Genomic DNA, 16535 nt, shown 5'->3' with positions numbered 1-16535 from the left:
TGTATCTTTCATGTGTTTTTAATAGTTGTATTTTAATAACTATGTTTTTTTTCATTATTTAACAATTCAAAATATTATTCAAATTCTTGAAGAGAACAATTATTTTCGTGGTTCTGAATTCTCTAAGCTGCCACAATTTTAAATAGGCCTAATTTTGGATTTTAATTGTTTCTAATAGATAAAAAAAAATCCTAGCTTTTTATTTATTTATTTAAAAAATCTTTTGCTTGAAGGAAAATTAAAATGCTTCTATTTCTTTACCTTAAACTCGGAGAGATTTTATTTTATACTTCCTAAAAAACCTGATTTTTTATAACAACAGATAAATATTTTTAATATTTATAATCATCATTAACTTTTTAAGAATTTTTTTTTTTCCTGTTAGATGTGTTCTTATTTTTAGAATATTTTTAAATTTTTTCATATTGAAAATTAGTCGAATTTTCATTTTCAACAAAATGTTGGTTCAAAGTACATGAAGAAACTCAATCCAAAAATTATAAATTACTGCTATAAACTCACAACAGTTATAAAACTAACTAGTTTTTACATAAAACTATTCAAAAAAATTAAATAAAAAAGAAAGAAATCCAAGTCTTCAAACAAAAAAAAAAGGCTTCAGGGAAATGTAAAGGAAAATAAAATAGAAAAACACAATTTAATTGCCTTAAAAAAAAGACTAGACTATGAATTTTAGTTCGATATAGTAGCCTAGTTTCAAGAATTATCTGGGATTTTTAAGTCCCAGGTAATTCTTCACAGCGTGTTAATATATCTAATAATGGGCAAATAGATTTTTTTTTAAATATGAAACTTCTTTTTAAAAAATTACTAATTTGGTTTTTCCTACTAAACAAAAATTTTGAGATTTTTTTAAAATTCATTAATAATACAGCATTGGAGTAACTTTTAAGTTATGAATAGTTTTCATTTTTTCAAAAATGTGGCTTTCCTTCTTATTAACATTTTACACCATTTTCATTATCAGCTTGGAGGATAGGCAAAACTCAAACTAATGGTCATGAACAACTGTTACAAAAATCACAGCAGTTATTTCACATGCCGACAGCCTACGAAAAATAGCACCTTAAGAAACCTTTTTCTATGCCTACTCGGATTTTTAGACAAATTTTTGATTTTAATTGTCTTGATCTTTTATTGCAATTAAAACATTTTTTGATGTTAGATTAGAATATCATTCAAAAGCGCTATACCTTTTAAAAAAAAAAGTTGAAAATAAAGGCATTGATTTATTATGTTAGATTTTTAAATCATTTCTAAAAATTTTTTATCCTAAATGTACAGCAATAAAATTACGTTGAAAAATCCTCATAAACGTAAATTACGAAAAGATATTTATTGAAAATCTAAAAACAGATAAATTTTTAATATAAATGTCACTACCTTTCAAAGAATGCTGGTTGTAGAATTGTAATAGTATATTTTTGCCTGAAAAAATTTATTAAAATTCTAGAATAATGGCAACTATATTTTCCCGCAGCAGAGTAAATAAACAGCTTCAGTTTATTTTTGAAAATTAAATAAAGAGGATAAAAAACATTCATCTTTACCTGTTTGACCCATGATTTTGGTCATAAAAATAGGGCCACAACCTCTTAAAGAATATATATTACAAGAAATTATCTGAGGCTTTAAAGTAAAATATGTATACTTTTATGTATGTAGACAATTTACTGTGAAATCTGTATGGAACAGTGAAACCTCCAGGAAAGACCACCTCTATGTAGCGACCACCTCTATTTATGACCACTTTTTAGAGGCACAGAATTTTTTCCATAGACTTAGTTTTGTATTGAAGAACAGACCATTAAAATCTACCGGGCAATGACACTTAACTAAACCTAGAATATACAGTACAGAACCCATTATCTGGAAATCAGAAAACCGGAAAACAAAAAAACCGCAACAAAATTCGATAAATTTTCCTGCCATTTAAAAAAAATAATTTTTTTTCCTCATAAAATTTTAGGATTTTTCTTTCTTTTTTGAAAGATGTTCACCTTACCATCATTTTGGAAATAATCATTAGTGTATTACTTCATCGTTTTTTCTTCTTTTTAAGATTATTTCCAATAAAAATAATTTTTTTTTAGTTGGGTTTAACAATAAAAAAACGGCTTTTTGTAGCGATTCAGAAAACCGGAAAAATCAGTTATAGGAATAGCGTTGGTCCCGATCGTTCCGGATAATCGGTTCCCTACTATATTTTGGACATTTACCAAAGCGACTATGTGATTGTCAACATTCACCGGTTGAAGTCAACAACCACCAATTTTGGTCATTCACAGTAACATACATATTTTTGTGCTCAGCAGATTATTTTTTTAAACAAACACAGGAGATTAAAAAAAAAAATACAACTTTAGTCACAAAAAATAGTTTATTCACTCAGAATTAAAACATTTATAAATAAAGAGCTCTTTGTAAAATATCAACATTTTTTAAAATTGTAAAATATAGCAACCACAAAAGGCAAGCAAACTACCTCTCCGATAGAATATCTACAGGTTATAAGAATTATTTATAATTACATTTGTACAAGTGTGAAAGAGAGTCCATAAAACCTACATTACTACATAATTTATATACCATTGTTATATCTGAATGATATCAAAAAGAGTTGAGCATTACAGAGTTCATTGGAAAAAAAAAGTTTTTCAAATACTGAGAATGGAAAGGCATTTTAATAATCACAGCTAAAATAAATTAATAGTCTAAAAGCTAAAATAAGTTAATATTCTTCTTCTTCGTTACAGTCTAGAGTCCAATGCCCAAACACTTCACAGTTATTACAATAAGGACGCTCTTCTAGCTTTCGAACACCTTGCGGGACGAGATTTGGAACCTCGCCATCGTCGATGTAAGATTCTTGTTTGGGGCAATCATCAGTGTCGTGCAAGTCAAACATATCACATATATCGCAGAAGAGTCTTGGAGGAATTTTCTTTACTTCATTTCTAATATGGAAAACGCATTTCGGTTAGTATATATAGATAATACTGGATACATATTTCATATTTGAAATTAACATATTTAAAAAGTTAACCAATATAGTGATCATTATATATTGAATAAGTTTACAGTGAATACATATTTCTTATTGGAAATCGGTGTATTTAAAAATTTAGTTATTATTAAAATCATTCTACAAAAATTGACAAAGTAGCCAATTGCCACAATTCATACGTGAAGTAAACATACTTAAAAAGTTACTCAATATAGTAATCATTCTGTATTGAATATGTTTATTGTGGATATATATTTTATACTTGGAATCGAGACATTTAAAAAGTTACTCAATACAGTGATTATTCTATATTGAATAAGTTTATAGGGGATACATATATTTCATATTTGAAATTAGCATGTTTGAAAAGTTAGCCATTTCAAAAATCATTCTACACAAATTATAAAGAGATATTCAAGTAGAAATATATTTCATACTTGAGATCAGCATATTTTTAAAAATAAAAATCATTTTAAAAAGCATTTTATGATGGTTGTTAACGTTAATAGAAGTCTATATTTCATATGTAATAAGCATAATTAAAAAAATTAGCCATTTAAAAAAATCATTCTACATAGATTGTTAAAGTTAGTGAATACACATTTCATACTTAAAATGGGCATATTTAAAAAATCAACTAATTTAAATAATTCTATGGGGTTGTAGGGAAAGTTAGAGCTGAGTTTGAAAGAAAATTAACAAGACCAGATGAAGCAGATTTATAAAATCAGATATTTGCTAAAAAATATAAAATGTGATTTATTCCATTTAGAAATTACTAGTGTCTTTCAAATTTAACTTTAAAAAATCCCACTCGAGTTTAAAACCTAAACTATTAGCATTTTCAAAAATTAGAGATGTCCTTAATAACTACTCGTGCATTTTTATTTCTTTATTAAAATATTAAAAGTCAGTAAGAACATTTAAAGGAATAAAGAAAATTTTAAATAAATATATTTTACTTCACAATTGTTATCACACAGAATAATTTTAAAGGCACAATACCATTCTTTTCAATATCGAAATCCAATTTGCAATTAGCAGGCTGCTAATGATGTCTAAACTTAATTTGGCTTTGCTTAAAGTACATAAGAAAAAAATGACATTTTTTTTTAAATAAGAAAACATCTCAAGTATTTAATAAAAACAACGCTCTTCACAACATTAAAATATCTATAAAATAAAATTAATAAAAAAATCATTAGTCCTGTTCCTTTGCTGCTAAGGCAACTAGAACACATTTTTTACTGTCAGAATTTAATATGTCATGCAACGTAAATGAATAGTTATCTTGGTAGCACCCTCTGGTGGAATAGTTACAACATATTCAATTTAGGTTATGAGCAAACCTGTATACAGACAAAGTTACAATCAAGTTCAGGCTTGGAAAAAACAACCATTTGCACCATATGACACATAATTTTTTTTTATCTAGTTTATTCTTGCCAGTTTATGACGTCATTTAAGGTATGGCTTGGCTTATTTTTTCAAAATTATGTATTTGCAATATCAAATGTTTCCATTGACAATGTTCCTTATGTACTGCATAATCAATATAATTTTTATTTGACAAAATTTTGGCCTATTTGGCCTTGATATCGATTTCAAATCTGCCTTATGGCCTGAACACCCATCGCAGGCAATTATTCACTTCTTGGTTTTCAGAAGAATTCTTTTTCCAACACTGCTAAGTACTTCACTTCGATCTACCATTACTACTTAAACTACATTAATTGCTTTAACATAGTTTATAGATTATGTATTTTAAGAACTTACTTAATTGCAAGACATGAAAGATATTTTCATAAATCATTTTCTTTTTAAAGTGAGAACAAATGGTTCTTTTGGCATAAAAAATCTAAAGGAGATAATAGGCATTAACTTTATTTCAAACAGTAATTTCCTGTATTTTAACTAATATGTTTGCATATTTGTTTTGATAACAACGAAATTATCTAATTGAAAAGTTTACTTCATAGTATAAGCAAAAATAAGGTAGCCACGATTTTCTAACAAGCAATTGACAAGATTGATTTCCAAGAAAAAAAACTTAAAAACATCATATAACTGAATAAAGCTGATAGATTTCTCCATTATTAAATACCATTAAGAAAGTTTAATAATTTAGGTTACATGTTTAATTTTTCATACAAAAAGATAAATTTAGATAGGAGAGTGAATTTAAACATGCCATCAAAATATAATCCTAATTTTGGCTAACATGTTTGCTTATTTGTTTTGATAACAACAAAATTACTTGTTTGAAAACTTTACATCATAAGTTAAGCAAGAATAAGCTAGTCATGGTTTTCTAATCATCAAATGACAAGACTGATTTTCAAGAAAAAACATGTCAACATCATAAAATTGATGGACCACTTCTTCATTATTTCATACCATTAAAAAAGGTTAATTATTTAAGTTATATGTTTAATTTTTCACACAATTGCTAATAACATTTTTCATATAAAAAGATAAATTGAGATAGAACAGTGCTGTCAAACATGCCATCAAATATAATCCTAAAATGTAAGGGAAGGTAATACTTAGGAAATAAAAAAAATTTATCCATGCTGAGATCACACATTCAACATGCACACATGAAAACTAACATTAAACATATTGTGAAAATTTTTGATTAAGCAACATTCCATGCTGTTACACATTACATTTACTGCTGCCATCACAAAATTAATGCAATAATAATATAATACTAAGAGTAAGAATGAATAGAAATTTGATAAGTTATCAAAATTTCAAAAAAACTTTAAAATTCATAGTAAGTTATTTAACTAAATGTCATAGAGTTTTAGATTTTTCTTTCTCCAGAAATTTAGGAAAAAAAATTCGAGCTACTTTAGGTCTTAATTTAAAAACAAGTTGTGTCAGTTTTGGAGTAAAAACAATAGATTAATTTGAGAAATATGGTATTAGATATGTACAGTAATTTCTGGTACATAGGCCGTGGCCTACCTGTGTTTAAAAGTTCAATTGTCACAATGTGCTGCCTATACCGGGAATTTACGTGTAAAACGGATGTCTACAGAAAATATTCAGAAATTACGAACCTACTTCGGAATGTTTGCTCTGAAAACGTTTTTTTCTTCTTATATTTATTAAAATATGGGGTGATAAAAGAAGTTTTCGATTGACAAAAAACCGTATGATGTCATCTACAAATGGGGTTACAAATTCCGATTTGTGACATAAGAATAATTTAACTAATAAGCTATATTTTTTATGCTCTTCTTCTCATTTATATTTCCTTTGTAAATATTTTATTTTCAGATTGTAATAAAACAAGAATTTTTTTTTTTTTAATTCTATGCATTAATCCAATTTCTGCAGATACTTTTAGCTGCTTTTCTTCTGTGTATACAATATAAAAGAAATAAAATTAAAAAAAAAAACTTCTGTATTAAATAAAAACGCTTAAGAAAAATAAATCAAGGGAGAACATAAATTGATACTGATCAGTCAATTGATTAATATAAGAACAGTCAGAGTATGGCCGAAGAAAAAAAATTACATTAAAAAAAAACACAAAAAAATAGAAAGAAAAAGGAAACTAGGTTTTGCGAAACAAATTCCAGTATTGAGTACTAAATACGAAAAAAAAAAAAGGAACAAGACTTCAGCCTATTAATGATTTTTAATCAAAACATTTGCTTCAGTCTCAGAAATAAAATTTATTCATTCCTCATTGAAATGAATAATTTATTTTATTTTCTCTTAAAAGTATGTTTGCTTTTTTTAAAAAAATAGTTTTGATGATGAACTACAATGTTTGATTTATTCCAAAAGTGAAGAATCTGATTTTGATGAATTTGATTAAATATGAGATCTTCAAAAATAAATAAAAAGATGGTGATTTATTTTCATTTTGTGATTAATTTATTTTTTATCATGTACACATTCTTAAGTTATGATTCTGATTGGTAATATATGTTTATTGTGAAAGTATTCTTAATTCCTTCTTTTTATAATAAGTGTATATAAATAAAAAGATGTATCAATAATAACTGCGTTCTAGGTATAGATTTTATGTTTGAAAGATTATTGTTTTTTAAGTGTATTTTCCCGCATTTCATACCTAATAAGATTCGACATTGCGACTGATGTGGTGCCCACTATTCCACATTTATAAAAATGTTTCTTTCTTTTAACTGTGAATAACTTTTCTTTAATTTCAAACTTTAATTAAGTATTTGGAAAGGGAAATATAACCGGATTTATAAGTAGTACTTCTTATCATTATAATTGAGTAAATCTAGTGACATTTCATACTTTATATTATGGTAGTAAATAAAAAACAGAATTGCGGCCTATACAGGTGTGTGGCCTATATGCTAATTAAAATTTTTCGGGATGTTTTTCACTGGTGCGACATGTCTACCAGAAATTATTGTAAGTGATTCTTTATCAAATTTACAATTTGTTAATATTTAATTTGTTTTCAAAAAAATTTTCTACTGAAGGCTTGAACTTGAACAAAGACATTAATAACAAAAAATAATATTAAAGCTTACATCGAAAGCAAAAAGCTTTAAATTAAATTTTTATAATTCAAATAAGAACTTATATCGCAGTAAATTATCATAAATAGGCAAAGGTGAAATTACCTGATACTGCAACATCCTATTACTTTGGTTAGCATTAGTAATAGGAAAAATCAGGCTTAATTTTTCAAATTATTTAACAAAACAGCATTTTTAATAACAGCTCCATGGTGAAAAATGTATTTGCAAGATTAAAAAAAATCACAAATTAAGTACCTATTTACAAAAATCCATTATTTTCTAAAATAGATTATTATTATTGATTTAAACAAAGAAACCAAAATTAAGAATAACATTTATTAAATAACATTAGATTACATTAAAATTAATATTATTAATATTTTGTTTTTACTTCTTATAAATATTTTGCTTAATTATATATAGTAATCATATATATAATTAAAATTGAGGTGTCTTTCCACCCTGACCTCCCGGTTGCTGTCAACAAACAAAATGATCACCCTGCTGTTCTTAAACAAGCAGCACTTGAGAGAATCTACACTATCCCAACGGAGGCTGCTCAAGTATATACGGATGGAAACAAGGACGAAGACAATCACGCCGGGAGTGGGATCTTCATCAAAACTCAGATGAGCGAAATTAAGAGCCAGAAAAGGAATCACGACCACTGTTCCGTTTTTAGGAGCGAGCTTATCGCCATTGATGATGATGGACTTGCCTCAATACTGTCTCTTTCAATTCCGAAAGAGATTTGTATCCTTACCGACAGTAGAAGCGCGCACTTGGGTAGCTGTCACAGAGTGAGGAACAATACTAGCACGAACATCCTTTATAAACTTTTACACTTCTCCAAATATTGTCGAATTCACGTACAATGGATACCTTCACACGTAGATATATCAGGCAATGAAATGGCAGATAGTCTAACCAAGGCAGGTGTAGCTGAGGCCGCTGCGCCTCCAGTGTCTCTTGCCTTCTCAGAGCTCTTCTCCATTGCTAAAGCCAAAAATAAAAAAGCATGGCTCACTCTACCCAGTCACAATTGGTACCAGGGTACCAGACCGGGTAGCTGTTTGACAGCTGACAAAGACCGCCAGTCTCAAACTGCCACCACACGTCTCCGCTGTGGACACCTGAAATCACTGAGGTACTCTGAAGGAGAAAAGTGTTTTGCCTCTGTACCACATGCTCTTCGGCCCAGGCATCCCCTGAACATCTACTGAACTGCCTCGGTCTTTTAAAACAAGACCTTATAGAAAGACCCTTACTTGTTTTAGACTTTTTGAAGGTGAACAAACTCATGGACCTTATCTAGCTAGGCTAGAAATTGGGATTTGAAAGAAGATAACTAAAATTAAATACCGTTAACTGTGAATACTTTGCCATCCTTTTAAAAAAGAATACTGGTTGGCAAACAGCAGTTACTCAAATGACTGAGCGTGAAAAATAATTAGAGCTGATAGTTGCAATGTTGGAAAAAGTGAGGAAAGAGATTTTCCATTCTGAGATAATTTATCAAAGAGAATTTAATCAAGTCATTAAGTGATTGTGAGTAAGCAATTTGAGTACCTTAACAACTTTGATGTGTGAAGTTTGCAAAAGATATCTGGTAAATTTTTGTTTAATTAGGCAATTTTTGCCCAAGATCTATAGGAAAATGAGAGTTATTTTTTCATTAGCATGAGAATATATTTAAATATAAATCTATAAGTTTACCCCCAAGAGTAGACATTATTTTCTTCTCCCCAACTGCTGTAGAAGCATAAAAAAAAAAAATTTTGGAAAAATTTGGAAAAGTTACTCAAGGTTGATAGTAACTAAAGCTAATTTTTTTTCTTCATTTATTGACTGAGAATAAAATAACTTTTATTTAGAAGTGTTAACAATAAATAAAATAAACACAAACAGGGATGAGAGTAGTCAGAAAGTAAAAAAGAGGAAATCCAAAAAACAAAAAAAAGAAAAGAAAAAAAAGGGGGGGGGGAACCGCAGACCAATCAGTTTGTATTCAAAGCAAAGTTTATCTAATAATGAGTATCATATTTTGAAACTTGCATCGAATATAAACTCCTGTTTGTGAAAATTGCAACACCATGAAGGAATCGTCATAATTGAATGAAATTTACTACACAGTTGAGTGGCAGTGGTACAAATAAATGATTAAACTTTCAAAGCAAACAAACAATAACAAGAGATCGAAANATATAATTATTTTACTTCAATGACTGAATTTTAAAAAAAAACGGGATATTTATTTAAAAAAACGAAACTTTTAGAGAATCGGAGTTTTTGATAAAAAGGCTGAAATTCGAGAGACAAAAAAAATCTCATCCCTGTATAAAGGTCAACCAGTTTTATCCCAAGGAAATGATTTTTAGAGAAACTTCAGAGGGTGGAAAAGGGACTTCAACAATTTCCCTCCGCGGAAAATTAAATTCCTCATAAAACATTTTAACTTGGGCAAAAAAAAAAATTTCAGCGGAAATTAGCGGGAAAAATGGAAAAATCTTAAAAAAAATGGAAATCTGCGAATCCGCGGAAGAATCTCATCCCTGCACAAATAAAACTAGGTTTACAAGGAAACTTCTTAAGATATACTTAGTAGTTAAAAAAAGTTTCTAGTAAATTATAAGGGAATAAAGTTTACATAATTTCAAAACTAACATTCTATAGAAAAGATATACAGAAAAACTACTGCAATTCGGGAAATATAACATATATAAATAAAGATCTGCTCAATTTTATGCATAGATATAACCAAGCCGATCAGCTTTTAAAGATATTGTTAATTTAACAAGAATCTGTGATAAGCAGCAGATGAAATAAAATACTAAATCAATACTAATAAAAATCAGACATTCTATTTTTAACAAAAGTCACTCCTAACCTAATTAATCAAACAGTATAATGTCCTAAGTTAATTACTTACAGATTTAAATCACTGTGCTCGATAGGATTTTTGAACAATTCATTCTCTCTGCTCAATTCTTCATTCTTTTGTTTCATATCAACAATTATGGAGTTCAAAAAGTCAATCTGTTTTAAAAGAAACAATGTAATTAATTTTAATATTGAACTTGAATTAATAATAATATTTTTATTCAACATTTAAGGTTTTAGAGTTTTAAATGCTATAGTTCGAAATTTTCACAGTTAACTTGGAAAAAAAAATCAATGTATTTTCTTTACCAAATAATGAAATTAGTTTTCATTAATTAATAACTCAAGTAGCAATCATTACACACATAAAAAATTATCATTTTATAAGCAGATCAACATAATGATTATATCTTAATGGTTGAAGGGATTAATTTTAAATATATATCATATTTGCTGATGACCTGCTTAGAACTCCTTACAAAAAGGTAGCGTTTTATAACTAATTTTTTTTAAAAAGAAAATTGCAAATTTATATCTATAAAGAAACTATAATTTTGAATAAAGGGTCTTCATAAATAAGATTTTTTGTGCTTTAAGAAAGGAACCTTCTATAAATTTTGTCCAGCACTTGGAAAACCAGCGCCAAGTCTTGATTACCTTGCAACAAAATCAGAGTTTGGTCCATTTGTTCATCTTTTACCGGGATGAAGTTTTTGTCACGTATATCATTATAAACCATTGAATTTGCTTAAACATTTGTGTAGACGATATCAAACTGCTGCCCACATCACAACAGAGCTACCTTTTATTGTGATTCAATAGTTACAAAAGATTAAACCATGCCAGTAATATAGCAAATCAGGAACATTAAGACTAAAAAATTTTTCATCAGTAAACATAAGTTTTGGCCATAAATTTTGATTAACAGCATTAATGAATGATCTTAAATGTGTTATTTTTGCAGCTAGGATTTTGCTTTTAATTGTCGTTTAGATGTCTACAATTTTTTATAACATTTCATTCTGCTCTAAAGGTAACAGGATATTGCAGTTAACGTTTCAAATTTATTAATACTTAATTGATGATGTAATGTTCACAGTCAGAAGTTATCTACGACGGAGACTTGCTTTTTTTTCTCTTTTTGTAAAATATAGGATTAAACAAAAAATTGTAAAATACATAACTCGACAAAATAAGTATTTTAGACACATCAATTCTTTCAGTAATTTATCTTTTACTCAAAGCACACTCTGAAGAAGCAAGAATTTTTTATTTTTCTTTCTCTAACTTTTGTCTGAAAGCTATATTAAAGGCAACAAAAAGAAAAAGACTCATTCAAAACTTTGAATAAGCAAATCAAGATATGCAGAAAGACAATTTCAAGTTATTGAACACATTTGTCAAGTTCATCACAAGTAAAAGTAGTAAAACGGTCTCAAACTTTTTTTCAGCTTTTAACACACACCACTAAACTACGGCAAAATACCTAGCTTTTTAAAGCTATCTTTTAATAGGCATAGCAAGATTGCCAAAAACCAACACAGATGACACCAAATGATGGACAGCACCAAAGCTGGTACCCTTTTCTCTTCTTTCAATAAATAACTAATCCAAAGCATTATTATTTTGCTATAATCATATTCATACAAAATATGTGTATGCTATAATGTACATTTAAGTTCGCAATATTTACCTGACTCAGTAAAGATTCGTGTTCTTCTGAATCCATTTGATTAGAATCAACAGCAGCTAAAAAGAACAATTTTTAATGGTTACAAGAAACAAGGTATTAAATTATAAGATGAAGTTGAAAAACAAAAATTTTTTATGCAAACAAGAAACAAGATAATATTAAATTTTAAAAAGGATATATATTTCCAATATTTTGCACAAAATATTGGCAAAACGATTTTTCCCTTTTTGTTTTTGACTAAACAGTGATTTAAAATTATGTGCCATAAGTTACTCAAATTCTCTTTGTCAACAACTGTCCACTATATTTCACCTAGAAAACTTCAAGAGCATAGATTTTATAACTACTTTGCTTAAATTGCAAAACTCTGAACTGAAACAAATCTTTTAATTTAAATGTTATAATTAAAACTACATTCTTACATATGATTATTTTGTTTTAAAAATAGCTTTTTTTTAAAAAACAAAATAGCTTTTTTTGCAATTAACAGTTTTCTAGCTAGTTTTCAGGTATTTTGAATTTTAAAAAAAACACCAATAATGCAAAAATTGGCAAGTCATAAGCATTCTATCCACTTTTGTGGTGATTCACATTTATAGTCAATGTTTAAAATGCATCAAAAATGTCATATATAAATTTTTTCACCCTATCTAAAAACCAGTCGCAATTGAAATTCTTTAGCGAAAAGTTGTACAGTTGATATTTTGTTTCCTATTGCTTTAAGAAAAATCCAATTACTAATTGAATAATAACGATTTTTGTTAGAGTTTTGATTTGTTCTATTATTTTGTCAAAAAAAAAAAAACATTCCCGACCTCTTAATTAAAGTTCATTTGGATATTTTTTATTATTAGTTTCTTTTCTCCTATTTTTCCATTTAATAAGGTGCTGTGATTAATCAATACCAAAAAACTGCAGATTTTTTTACACATTCAAAGAGTATTGTGACTAATTCTGAAGTTGTTGTACTTCAGATACTAATTTAAATTGAAAATATTTTTTGTCGTAGAACAGAATCACAATCAATTTCAAAAGTTACATCAATGTCATTGGTTTTATTAATAACAAATTATAGAGAGCTGTTTCGAAATTGTAAAAGAAAACACTGTTTGTCACTCTTTGACTAATAAAACTGGTAATTTTATCTGAGTTTATAAAAGTTTTTCTAACAATTGAAGTTCCTTTTAAAACTTAAATATAGATATTAATTGGAAAATTAAAAATCGTTAAAACCAAAAATTATGAAAAGTTATACATCTATAAAAATATAATAACTTTATTTTAAGGTAAGCCATAAAATTTAGTATATAAAAACAAAAAATACAAATATAAATAACATCCTGTACATATTACAATCTATTTTTTAAAAGTGAAAAAAAATTTTAAAAAAAACTAATTTTGTAAAAAAAACTTTCAAATCTTACAAAAAAATAATTTGAGTAAATAAGTATGCATACTATTTTTTTAAAAAAAAAAAATTTTCGGAAAAAGAAAAGTTTAGAAGAAGAGAAAAAACTAATAAAACCAACCTGTTTTACTAGAGAGATTGTCATTTGAAGAAGGCTTCATATCAGCTTTTAACTTCAAAAGCTTATTGTCCTCTTCTAAAGATTTAATTCTAGATTTAAGTTGTTCCGTAGAATCATTTCCTTTTTGCAAAATAAGCATCTAAATTTTGAAATAATAAAATTAACTAAAATTAAATTAAATCTTACATTCTTAATATTATATTATTTAAAAAATCAAATTTTGCTTTCAATACGAATTGTTTACATATTTTGAATTTTGTTATACTTTTATTTTTTAACTACACTTCGAATTTTTTATATGTTTTATGTTCAGTAAGTTTCCTCAAAGCTGGTTTAACACAAGAAAATGTCAAAAGGTAATCTAGGATAAATAGTCAAGCCTTAATACTTATCAAAATGATCATGGATAACAAACGATTTAATTTGAAGAATGTTTGACAATTTTTAATTACATAAAAAAATTAATAATAATCTTTTTAAAAACAGTTCAACTAAATAACTGTAATAGAAAATACATTTCGTAATAAAGAAAAAATCTCTTATATGAATTATAAATCATAAAAGAAAATCTTAAATCTACCTATGATTTTCAGCTTCTAGTGATCAAATTGTTAGTCATTTTATCCTTAAACTTGTTAAAAGACAAAATTTTGTTTGCTGCACAAAATGCTACTATTAACACAATTTTTTAATATTACTTTAGTATTTTGTCTAGAAAGAGAGACTGTCTCATACTTTAATAGATTTACGTGTGATGCTGTTTTTGCAATACTTCGTCTGAGATTCTCCCTTGTCAACTGTTCTACTTTGACAGAAAATCCCACAAATTTTTCTTCTTTTTTTCTTTTATATTTTAAGCAATAATTTTTTTTGCTGTACTGAAAATTTTTTAAGAAAATAATAAATGACAGTTTTAAAAAAAGACGTTTTAAAGCCATAAAACACATGCAGGTAGTATTTCACAAAAGTTTTACAGATTATCCATGTAATTCATTTGTTTTTAAACTCCCACACTCCACACAATTTAATGATCCGCTTGACTTTTAATTTTACCATGAAATATGAAATTAAACCCAGATATCACGAACTTGATAGAAAACACTGAAAATTTCATAAAAATGAAAATTTAGGATTTTGACTTTAGTCAAAACACTATAAACACTTTAGTCAAAATAATAACTGTGATGATAGCATGAAACTAATTATTAGGAATCACATAAATTATTTATTTACATACAGTTTACATTTTGCAACTGTACAAAACTTAAATTTTTTGCTAGAGTGCTCAAATTATCTCCTTAATTAGGTTCTGTAACTGTGTAAAAACATCCAAACTCTTTTTTCCTTCACTGAACTTTTGCTTTCCTGAGCTTCTTTCTTTTCAAAAGAAAATATTTTAAGAAAGCGAGGGTTGGCAAAACATAAATGCTTAATGGGCTACTGGTGCTGGTCTAAGAAACAACCCTAAAAATGATCCAATGAAATGCCTTCACAATTTTGACCCTCTGCAGAATCTTTGTCCGCTGACTGACCACTGCCAGTAATGCTTGATTTTGGTCATTCATTGGGAACTGTAGACAATAACTTACAATCAGTCCACTGTTGGACACAAAGAGAACCAATTGTTTTAACTGGTCTTATAAATTATAATGCAAAAAAAGGAAAACGAAATTTACCGTTGTTATTATGTAATATATGATTTGAGTTTTACATTTTTTAAAGAAATAAACATCAACTTGAGTTATTAACAAACCTGTTCTTTTAAAGATAAACATTCAGCTTCTTTTTCTTTAAATATGTTTTGAGTATTACTAAGAGATTCCTCTGCACATTGTTTTTGCACCTCCACTTGCTCCAATCTGGAAAATGAACATAAATTTAAATAGTCAACAAATAAGTTTTTTTTTTTGTTTTTTTTTGTGAGACATGGAAAACTTACTTTTTAGACTTTTCTTTTATAGCTGCTTCAGATTCCTCAACTTTTTTTGCTAACTTTAAATAAAAAAGAATTAAAATGTAATTAATTTAAAATTTAAAACAAAGATAGGAGAAAAATGGAAGAAAATGAATAGATTTTACTACACTGTTAGGGATAGGTTAATGAACTTCCAGAGGTGCTTTTGAACATAGGTGTGGTATGCAAATTTCCCATATTGTGGGGGAGAGCTCAAATTACTAATGGAATATACATGCATGCATGCATACATACATATTCCAATAGTATGTATGCATAGGGGTGATAGATTTTAAAATTAAATCTCAAAAACAAAGGACAATGAAATAAAGTGTATGAGAAGGAATTTAGAACAAAACAGGAATTAGTTTTTAACAGGATTTATACAGGAATTTAGTCACAAAAGTTGAAAACCGATGGTAGCCTGGCCATTTAAACATAAAAAGAGGTTGTTGCAATGGATAAGGAAATATAAATAACGTATTTAATTTTATAACCGTCGTTGAACAGCCAACCAAATTTTTTGGGTTTAAGACTACTAATGGTCAACTCCATAGCCTTGCAATTTTGAAGCCAATCCAGAAGACAAGGGAACTCTTGGATCAAGTATTTGGAAAAATTTGCCTTCAGGGAGGATTTTTTGATGGAACTAATCTGCTTTTGCATTACATAGAGAGGAAAACCTACCACGGTTAGCCTGACAGCAAGGGGACTGTAATCCATGATCCGTTTACCACTTATGATATTTTACTTCAGCATTGTGGTCGGTATAAGGAGGGTATGGAATTCGTATCAACCAGTCATTGCTGGATTCGAATCCAGTTCACCTCAATGGAAGGCAAATGCTCTATCCCCTGAGCCACCACGGCCAAATGTATTTAATCGAACACTGAGTTTCCTGAACTTTACAGGCTAGTTCATCAAAAATTTT

General features: G+C 27.7%; 1 protein-coding gene across 1 annotated transcript in view; it reads right to left on the bottom strand.

Moving 5' to 3' along the window:
- Positions 1-2382: 2382 nt before the first annotated feature.
- The window catches only part of LOC107437215 (CAP-Gly domain-containing linker protein 1), a 51771-nt gene continuing 37618 nt past the window's right edge, over positions 2383-16535 (bottom strand). The window contains exons 23-28 of the mRNA XM_043043136.2: positions 15590-15642; positions 15404-15509; positions 13651-13789; positions 12122-12177; positions 10478-10584; positions 2383-2978 (exon numbers count right to left, since the gene is read on the bottom strand). Of these exons, the coding sequence (XP_042899070.1) occupies positions 2753-2978; positions 10478-10584; positions 12122-12177; positions 13651-13789; positions 15404-15509; positions 15590-15642 (687 nt within the window). The 3' untranslated portion in view covers positions 2383-2752. The remainder of the gene's footprint in view (positions 2979-10477; positions 10585-12121; positions 12178-13650; positions 13790-15403; positions 15510-15589; positions 15643-16535) is intronic.

Source organism: Parasteatoda tepidariorum, chromosome 2 (genome assembly GCF_043381705.1).
Source record: "Parasteatoda tepidariorum isolate YZ-2023 chromosome 2, CAS_Ptep_4.0, whole genome shotgun sequence".
NCBI lineage: Eukaryota > Metazoa > Arthropoda > Arachnida > Araneae > Theridiidae > Parasteatoda > Parasteatoda tepidariorum.
Note: the sequence above shows the minus strand (reverse complement) of the source record. Positions and strands in the feature narration are given on the sequence as shown.